General features: G+C 36.4%; 1 protein-coding gene across 1 annotated transcript in view; it reads right to left on the minus strand.

The window, feature by feature from the left end:
• NCAM2 (neural cell adhesion molecule 2) overlaps positions 1 to 9098 on the minus strand; it is a 225875-nt gene extending 216777 nt beyond the window's left edge. Inside the window, 2 exon segments of the mRNA XM_060098789.1 lie at positions 8448 to 8491; positions 9004 to 9098. Of these exon segments, the coding sequence (XP_059954772.1) occupies positions 8448 to 8491; positions 9004 to 9098 (139 nt within the window).
• Between the last annotated feature and the right edge of the window lie 1403 nt (positions 9099 to 10501).

A 10501-nucleotide genomic window follows, 5' to 3' on the forward strand; every position in this document is an offset into this window, starting at 1 on the left:
GCTCTTTAAAATATTTCCTTGAACGTCCCATACTTGATTCATGAATTCCTTCTTTTTCTGGAAACCTCCCTGAGAAACAGGATGGGCTGCATGGCTATCTTCTCTCATGTTGGTCTTGGTCCTATTTTTATTGATCATTTCATCAACACTCAGAGGGTACTTGGCACATTATAGGGGCTCAAAAAGTGTTCTAGTAAGTCTAACATTTCAGAGAGAAACATGTAAAGAAGAGCAAATAATTTAGAAAAAATAAGGAGAAAACTAGAAGAAACAAGAGAGTGTCTGCTATAAACAATGTCAATTCTAGTGAGAATTGACAGAAGAGGACTTTTTCTTTGAGAAGTAACGAATCCCCTTGATGAACTTAGTTTAAGTGTAATGAGGACAATAGAGGCAAATTGCAGAAAAAGTCAAGGAATTTGAGATTGTCCTCTTAAGAAACTTGAATCTGTAAAGATGTACAGGGTTTTGGGGATCCAAAATTCTGGGCATGTGGTCAGGGATTTTATAAATTGGGGAAAGTTTACTCATACTTATGGATAGAAGGGAAAGAGTCAGAAAAGAGGTTATATTGTTGAAAGAAAAAAAGGAATTGTGATTCAGTTTCTCATTCTCTTTTCACTCCTCTTACTATTTCCTTTAAGACATCATCTTATTTCATGGCATCAACTTCCTTTTCTCTTTGGATCTTCAGTCTGTGTTTTCCCAAAGTCTAATCCTGCAATTTCTAATCCTCAACTAACATTCAATTGGATACCATATTTTATTTATTTATTTATTTATTTATTTATTTATTTTTTTATTTTTTTTGCTGTACGCGGGCCTCTCACTGCTGTGGCCTCTCCCGTTGCGGAGCACAGGCTCCGGACACACAGGCTCCGCGGCCATGGCTCGCGGGCCCAGCCGCTCCGCGGCATGTGGGATATTCCGGGATCGGGGCACGAACCCATGTCCCCTGCATCGGCAGGCGGACTCTCAACCACTGCGCCACCAGGGAAGCCCTGGATACCATATTTTAATTTCAAACTCTCCATGTGCAAACTAAACCCCTCCCTTTCCACCAAAATTTGCTCACTGTTCACTATTCCATTTTTGTTTACCATAATCAATTGTAAAGTCTTGGATATAACCTCTGAAATATTACTTGTATGCATTCTTGTTTATTTCCAACACTGTTTCCCTAATACATGCACTCATTAATTTTAACCTGAGATATTTCTTTTAATCTGAGATAGTGATGTATCAAATTCTATATTTCTTTTTCTGACATTTACCTCTTCAACGTTTCTCCCTATGGGAGCATTTTTCAGGCTGCTGCAAGCATACATTTCTAAAACTGTTCAATTTTACCTGCCTACTCAAAAATCTTCAAAGTGCATTTGCGTTGTCCAATTAATTATCAATATTATACACATTTTCATAGAAAGAAAACTAACTTTTCCAAGTTTATTTCCAATTACTCCTTAATGCTTTTGTGGCTATAGGCAGCTACAATTAATCATCCCCCACTTCCCCACTGACTCACACTTCCTCACCAATGTGCGTTTGCTCAAAATATTTCCTTTCTCTTCATCTCCCTTTCTCTTATCTCCCCATCGCTGGCTATATTCTATCTTCAAAATAAAACTAAAATATCAATAAATTTACAAAACATTCTTGGATAGTTCCATCTATAATATCAACAAATAAATATCTTTGATCCAGAGACATGTTCACTAAACAAATTAAACGTACATTGTTATTAATAATATTCACTTCTCTATTATATTTAAATGTGTATTTTTATTTATTTATTTTTATTATTTATTTATTTATTTATTTTTGCGGTACGCAGGCCTCTCACTGTTGTGGCCTCTCCCATTGCGGAGCACAGGCTCCGGACATGCAGGCTCAGCGGCCATGGCTCACGGGCCTAGCCGCTCCGCAGCATGTGGGATCTTCCTGGACCGGGGCACAAACCCATGTCCCCTGCATCGGTAGGCGGGCTCTCAACCACTGCGCCACCAGGGAAGACCCTAAATGTGTATTTTTAGAAGTGAAAGCTTATCACCCTCACTTCTGTTTCTCCTAAACTGATAATATATAAATTCATGGCAGAATAGTGAACAAACACTTACCAAGAGCTTATTGTACACTAGGTACAGAACACTGACAGTACTGACAATATAAAATTTTGGAATTACTTCATTGACTTAAATTGAATTTAAAGATATCAGAGGTTTTGAGGAATGTCTGCCAATTATTACTTAAGTAATTCCCACCTTTGACCTTTGGAGTTTACAGAAAAGACAAAACTTGAAAGATGTAAGCATTTTAAAAGCCAAATACTGTTCTGAACAACTTTACACAGATTTGCTGAAGTATATAATAAATAACTTACATTCATTGCAATAAAATGAAATTAAGCTTGAAATTAATTAGTTAATTTATATTAAAATACTTGGCAATTTTTTTATTCAGTACAAACTATCAATTCACCCATTAATCAAGACCATATTTTTATGGGCATTTTGGTGTCAGGGCACATGGCTATAAATCAGGGATTAAAAGTATATAATAAAAAGAAAATATAATTCTCTAGTTTAATACATTTCCCAAAGGCTAGCTTTGCTCTAATTGACCTCTACAGATACATTAAAACATGTGCATATTAGGAAAAACTTGAAGAACTAAAATTTAAGGTCATGCCTTAATCATTGCTCTAGTGATTTAACATCATTTCTTGTGATCATTCCTGACCTGTGGCCACCTCCAATAGACTCATTTTGGACCCAAATGTCAGAAGAAAATGAAATAATTTTCTAACACCAAAAGTTGTATTCAGAGAAAGCTGGGCAGGACTGGTATCTTTATATCTATCCAGTTAATCTCTCATTCATTTCTAATGTTTCAATTTAGGCACAACAAATGAAATTGGATGTGATGTGGGGCCTTTACGTCATTTAGAAAAAATATATTATATATTTCTAATCAAAATTTCTATATAGGATTGGGTGAAATTTGAAAACTAGAATGGCATTCACTGATGCTGAAAAATCTAATTTTGATATTTTACTCTTCTTAAGTATTTGGAATAGATATAATAACTTTGAAGAAAATTGAGAAGGATATAATGTTATATAGATTGAGTCACTTGATATTAGCAACATTATTGATTAAATGATGGCATTACTTAAAACCAATCAATAAATCATATTTTTGTATTAGAATTGGGATTGAATAGTCAGTATCTTCACAAGAGATTCTCATTCAAGTAAGAAATCATTTTAAACCCATAGACTGAAAAGTTAGAGGCATGATAAATCTGTCTTTTTTGAACTATCCTCAAAGAAATATATGTAATAATAACCTTAAATGTAGAGTTGGGTAAATTAAAAATTGTTTACCAAAATCAATAAGTATTTATTGAATATATGAATTTTTCAAATCACTCTTTTTAGATACTATGGTATACAAAAATAATAAGTTACAATTCCTAATGTCAAAGTATTTCTAATTTATTTGGTAAGGCAACAACACTACATAAAAAGAAGAATGATAAAATAAGATGATGTTTATCAATTATGACCATTATGATATTTATGATCAAGAATGCTTTATGATCAATAAAACTTGAAAAAAAAAAGTTGGAATAGATGTTGTACTAAAAGGACAGAAAGAGGGTAGACATTCCAGGTAAGGCAAAAAAGTTCAAGGAATATTCAGGGAATAATTAGTAGATCAATATAGATGAAGTTGATCTCATGTAGAATATTGGTAATATAATTGGAGAAATAGTTTTGAAAATACATTGGAGGATCTCAAATGCCATGGTAAAATTTCTGGACTTAAATTTTTGTCCATTAATTATTGTTTTTTTTTTTTTTTTTTTTTTTTTTTGCGGTACATGGGCCTCTCACTGTTGTGGCCTCTCTTGTTGTGGAGCACAGTCTCCAGATGCACAGGCCCAGTGGCCATGGCTCACGGGCCCAGCCGCTCCATGACATGTGGGATCTTCCTGGACTGGGGCACGAACCCGTATCCCCTGCATCGGCAGGCGGACTCTCAACCACTGCACCACCAGGGAAGCCCTGTCCATTAATTATTTATAAATAGAAACCAACATGATAAAATTGGCATTTAGTAAAGATTAGTCAGAAGATAGGATGACTGACAAATTGAATTTAGGGGAAAATTTAGGGTATGTTATGATGAGTATCTGAGTTGGCTGGTGGCAAAGTACATGGAAAGGTAGGAATGGATGTAACAAAATAAGTAAAAATAGGAGTTATCTCTGGATCAATTAGAACATTACTGAAAAAGGGAAAAAAGTCAAAGATGTTAAAGTTTTCTGCTTCAGTGAAACAAGAGTCACCAACAAAGAATTTCAGGAATTCAGGAAAAAATATGGAGCCATAATTTGTATCATAAATGAAAATTACTTCTCAAAATAGAACATAGACAACATTTTAACAAAGGTACCTGCTATCATAACAAAGCTTAAATTAATATTTGTAATTTAAGTAAGCATGCAGATTAAATAGCAGATATTCAAAGGGGACTTTCTTAATTTACAGGAATATAAATAGAATGAAGTGATTGGTATTTCTAAGTTCCATCAAGGGACCTAGAAAGCCCACTGTAATTTCATACAATATTTAACAGTGGCATTTAAAATGGTCAGTTTATCACCTGCAGAAATTTTAAAACTGACAACTTAATTAGTCTACTACATGCCTGACACAAAGCAGCATTGAATTCACTTAAAATTCTAACAGACAGGCACAGATAACTTAAGCCACTGATTTATTTTTGTAGGATGACTTGTAACATTTATTAAGCAAGAAATTTTTTCCTTTGGCTTCCACATCAAGGGAGTTAAGGGAATTAAGATATCTAATAATTATAAAAACTCTCAAAGAGTCTTACTTATAAAAGGTTCTTATAAATTACTGATTATATCAAATTAATATGATTTCCTCAGTTTTTCATTGAAAACTGTACCCACTTTTAAACTGTACCCACTTCAAAAAATTATGTATGTAATTTATTAATTACTCACTTTATTATTATTAAATTTTCATGTCCATATATTAAAATGGTCTATGTGTGATCTAATTGATTTTATTTAATTGCTACAATGTTCAATAAAATTCAGAACTTTTGGAACATTTAAGAGAGAAAATACTCCATCATCAAACATTTTCAGAACTCTGATGAATGTGAACATTTGATCAAAACTATTTTTTAGGGACTTCCCTGGTGGTGCAGTGGTTAAGAATCTGCCTGCCAATGCAGGGACATGGGTTCCAGCCCTGGTCTGGGAAGATCCTAAATGCCCCGGAGCAACTAAGCCCATGTGCCACAACTACTGAGCCCACGTGCCTAGAGCCCATGCTCCTCCACAAGAGAAGCCACCACAATGAGAAGCCCACGCACTGCAAAGAAGAGTAGCCCCTGCTCTCTGCAACTAGAGAAAGCCCACGTTCAACAATGAAGACCCAATGCAGCCAAAAATATAAATAAATAACTTTTTTAAAAATACTATTTTTTAAATAAATTGCTTCATCTAAGTTTACCAAGACAAAGTTAAATATTTTCGTTTAATTCCTTTTCATCATTGTACATTTTTTGTATTTGAACTCAATTGTCTTCAATCTTCCTGTACGAAGTTAGGAAAATAAAGTCTCAGTTGCTAGGTCATATGGGTCCTTTTAAGAGCAACTGGTCTACCTCCTTAATGCTTCTCTTTCTTTTGACTCCTTCCTGTTAAGCTATAGACACTACAGCTTCCCATCCTAAAAAAATATAATAATAATAAATGAAACAAATGAAAAAGAAAACAGAACAGCCAAATAATATAAAGAGAAAAAACATCTTTCCACTTCTTGTCTCTCAAATTACTATGGTATATTCTACTTTGCTTCATTACATTATTTCCCAAAAAAAGGGGGGGGGAAAAAAGAAAGAAAAAATAGAAAAAAAGAACATTCCAGGTCCCCATTTTTTATTCTATCACAAATTACTCTTTATTCTCCATTCAACTAACAAGCTTGCTGTTCCTAAGGTCAACCACAAACTTCTAGTTTTCAAATTCAATAACAATTTTCAGATTTCTTTATTTGATTTAATAAAGGATGAAATACTGCTGATTATTTTGTTCTTTACTGGTCCCATTCCTTGATCCCTTACATATTTATCCTTGACTCACTTTTCTGATTATGGTATTTCTATTTCAGTCTTTTTGGTTACATCTCTTTTTCCACCTATACCTTAAATATTTGTGTTTCTTAGTAATCTTTTACTTATTTTATTTTCTTGGAATTCTGTATACCTTCTTCTACTTTTTTTTTTTTTTTTTTTTTTGCGGGATGCGGGCCTCTCACTGCTGTGGCCTCTCCCATTGTGGAGCACAGGCTCTGGACACGCAGGCTCAGCGGCCATGGCTCCTGGACCCAGCTGCTCTGTGGTATGTGGGATCCTCCTGGACCGGGGCACGAACCTGTGTCCCCTGCATTGGCAGGCGGACTCTCAACCACAGCACCACCAGGGAAGCCCTACAATCTTCTACTTTGAGCACATATGTAATACTATTTTCTATGTGCAGAGCACTGGTTTAAGTAGTGTACCTAAAATATCTCATTTAATCCTTAAACAGTCCTACTAAGTAAATATTTTCATTCCTATTATAACAATAAGAAAATTGAGGCAAAGGATGGTGTCAGGACTTACTAAAGGTCACTCGTCCAATGTATATGGTGAAGTCAGATTTGAATCCAGCCATTTGTGCCTAGTGTCTGTGATCTTAACTACTTCCTATACCCTTCATTAAAAAAAAAAATAATGCCCAGTATAATCTGGGCTATTATAAGCCCTCAAACAAAAGTCAGCTTCTATTTGCCCACCATTCCATCTTCTATATATTAATTATAGAAAGAATGTGTATGTATGTGTATTATCTCCCTATCATCAATTTTTGAGGTCTAGAAACATATTTGCTAATAGTTATTATGCCTCTTTACTTCAAAAAAAAAACTTTTATATTTCTCAAAGTCAGCATATTAAAACTCAAGATATGCTGTCTTATCTCATGCTTAATCTTCACTGTAAATTATCCTATTGTTATCTATTTAATCTATTTTGCCAGAAAAAAACAGAAATATCTAAAGTTCTCTCACACTCACCTCTCATTAATAGAAAACTCATAAAGTTCAACTCATTCTTCCTTTAAATATCTCTCAAATCTGCTTTTGTTTTGCATCCTCATTGCTTTAGTTTTATTTCTCACCACTGCTAGTCTGGTATAGTGAGTGATCTGTAAGATTGAACAAGGTCAGGTATTGGGTTTATCAGAAAAATATGAGGGTGTGTTTGTGTGTGTGTGTGTGTATGTATGCATGTGTTTTGTTTTTATTTGCTTCTGGCCCCATTACTGAAAATCCTGATTCAATATATCTGATGTTGGGCCTAAGATTTTCTATTTTAAGTAGCTTCCAGGTGCTAAGCATTGCTATGTAGAATGTAGTTGCCAGTCCAAAACCATTGACCTCAATTAGGAACTTGTTTATAATATAGGATCTCAGGTTTTATTTCATACTGACTGAATCATAATCTATAACTTAATAAGATTCCCAACAGTTCCATGTGCACATTAAAATGTGGTCAACACTGGTTTGTGACAATCCAACACGTTTATCATTCATAGTACAATATATTTCCCGTTGAGTAGGATAAAATCCAAACTTTCACACTTGACATGAAAGATATTTAACAAGCTGGATATGACTGGATGTTCGACTTTATTTCCTGCCACATTCCAAGTATGGAAGAAAAATCAAATCAAAACAAAACACACACAATAGTTAAATATCAAGAAACTCTGCAAATAGGCACTAGTTTCCTATTTCTTTTTGAATTGTTTTTTTTCTTATTCAATAGAGCCCTTCTCCTTTTTCTCCTCTAAAGGCACGCTTATTACTTTCTATTAAAGACTTATATGAGTCCTCCTCCAGGCAGTAAACCACACACTTCAATGTCTTCTAAAATCCTCCAGTATTTTCTCTTAGAGCGCTTAAAATATTACAGTGATGTATGTTAATAAGTATTTTATAATTTTTAATAAGCAGAAATTCTTCATATGCAATTATATAAATATAAATATATGCAATTTATAAAAACTTTATATTCCTTTGTTTAAGTCAACTTATTGCTATTTTATTTAAAATTAATGTAAAACTGAGGAATGTTGTTTGTTTTGATTTTTTGTACTATTTCCCAGTAGCAATTAATGTATACTGAATTTTGTTCACGCATCTGTTTCTCCACCGGACTATATATCACTGGCAAAGCCCACAACAATTCCTGGGAAATAAAAATAGAATCTGTGTAATGAAGTCTAACCTTTTTTTTTTCCTTTGTGCTTAATCTAATTTCACCTGTTCATAGAGTACCCTGTGCATAAGGCTTGCACCTGGCACTTCAGACCAGAATTCCCAGTGTGAAATTGCTGCACCTGATGCTTCAGTTGGCTGACCCTGTGCAGAAATGCTGCACCCAGCACTCTGATCTGGATGCCCTGAGCAACACAGCTGTGCCCAACAGGCAAGAATGTCACCCCCTCCCCTGCTGACAAGAATCCTATAAAGCATCCCCACCAATGGCCTTTTGCAAAGAGTGTGTACTCTAGAACATGAGCTCACACCTCTACATTCTTTGATCAAAGAATAAAGCTTTCCTTTGCTTCTGAACCAAACTTGATCTCTTCTATTTGCACAAGCAACATCAAGAAGAAGGACTCTTATTGGGGATCAACTCATTGGAGGTTTGGGAGAGGGGACTGGTAACAAATTTTTGACAACCCAGATGGGACTGACTGTGGCCCTTCTGCTTGCACTCACCCACTAGATTACAGATATGCTCAAGCTTCAGCAGGACGATGGCTAAGGTTTGGGCACTTGGATGCCTCCCTTTTTGGTCATTGAGGCATCAATTAACAGTTTAATGCTGGCTCCAAATTTCCCAAACCAAAATCTATTTGGATCAAATTTTGTAGGATTTGCATGCCAACAAATCACTCCAACTGTCCCCTCAGTAGTTGGGTCTCTAAAGTATATCATCATTTTGCAATTGGACCTGCTATGCCAGAGACAAAAGTAATGGGATGAATTTCCCTATGTCCAGTTTTTTTTTATGGTCTTATATCAGAGCACAGGCCTTTAAAATGGCTGTGGGCTCTCCTCCTCTGAGGTAATAGCAAAGGAGACTAAGTCTTCCACCAGTCCTTGACCTGCTCCCTGATGACCTTCTTGATCTCCTCCCTAACGCTCCTCCTACTGTTCCCTCCCTAACCATTTGCTTCATATAGCCCGAGTTGGGTCACAGGCCCAAGGAGTCCCTTCCATACCAGTCCCGTCTCCCAGAACCCTGTCCAGTAAGTATATGAAATGGGACTCATTACCAGCCAGTGTCCAACAACCTGCCAGGAAAATACTCCTTGTGAGGCAGGTTCCCGATGGAGAAGGGCTCACACAGATACCTGTCCCATTTACCACTTCTGATCTGTATAACTAGAAGAGTCATAATAAAGGGTTGAGGGAAGATCCAAAGAGTTCCTGAATCTGATTAGGGGAATCTTTCAGACCCATGACCCCACCTGGGCTGAGATCCAGAGCTTCCTCAATGTACTCCTAACAGGGGAAGAAACAGCCATAATCCTTTTAAAAGCCCAAGAGAAAGCAGACAAAGAGACCAAAAACAATGCAGGTCATGCTATTTTCAGACAGAGAATCAAGCAGTCTCAGATAACAACTGAGACAATGGAGAAAGGGGTGGAAAATAGAGGCTTCCCAATTATAAAACTATGATCCTAAAGGGAATCCAGGCAGCAGGAAAGAAACCTGTCAGTTGGAATAAGAAAAAGGCAGTCAATCACAACCAATGGAAAACCCTTCTGCATTCCTAGAGAGCCTCAAGGAATGCCTCCGATTCTATACTAATAATCCTCAGTCATTGGAAGGGAATGCAATCCTGAGGTGGTATTTCATTTCCCAAACTGCCCTCAACATTAGGTGTAAACTTCAGAAACTGAAAATACAGCCAGATACCCCTACCACCTGCCTGGTGGAGGTTGCCTACCACGTGTTTAGTAAGTGAGATGTAGAGGAGGAAAAGTCAGAGGATAAAAAGGCCAAGAAGCAAGACTGCCTAGTTGCTGTTGCCCTCCAATATCAACTGGTTGACACGGGAATCTGAATTAAACACCCATGGAGACTATCAACTCCAGTGAGTGACCCCTGGCTCGCCGGGATAGCAAGCCAAGGAAATTAGGACCCAATCAGTGTGCCATATGTAAACAAGAGGGACACTGGAAGGAAGAATGCCCTCACTCCCTCAAAGGGGGATGGGAATGGCAGATCCTGGTTACTATTCTCAAGGGCAGATGGTCCAACTAGATGAAGAATGATGGGGCCAGGGGGCTCCTAAACTGGCACTCCAATTGACCCCCAAGGAGCCCAGACTGACA

The sequence above is a fragment of the Mesoplodon densirostris genome, chromosome 5, assembly GCF_025265405.1.
Source record: "Mesoplodon densirostris isolate mMesDen1 chromosome 5, mMesDen1 primary haplotype, whole genome shotgun sequence".
NCBI lineage: Eukaryota > Metazoa > Chordata > Mammalia > Artiodactyla > Ziphiidae > Mesoplodon > Mesoplodon densirostris.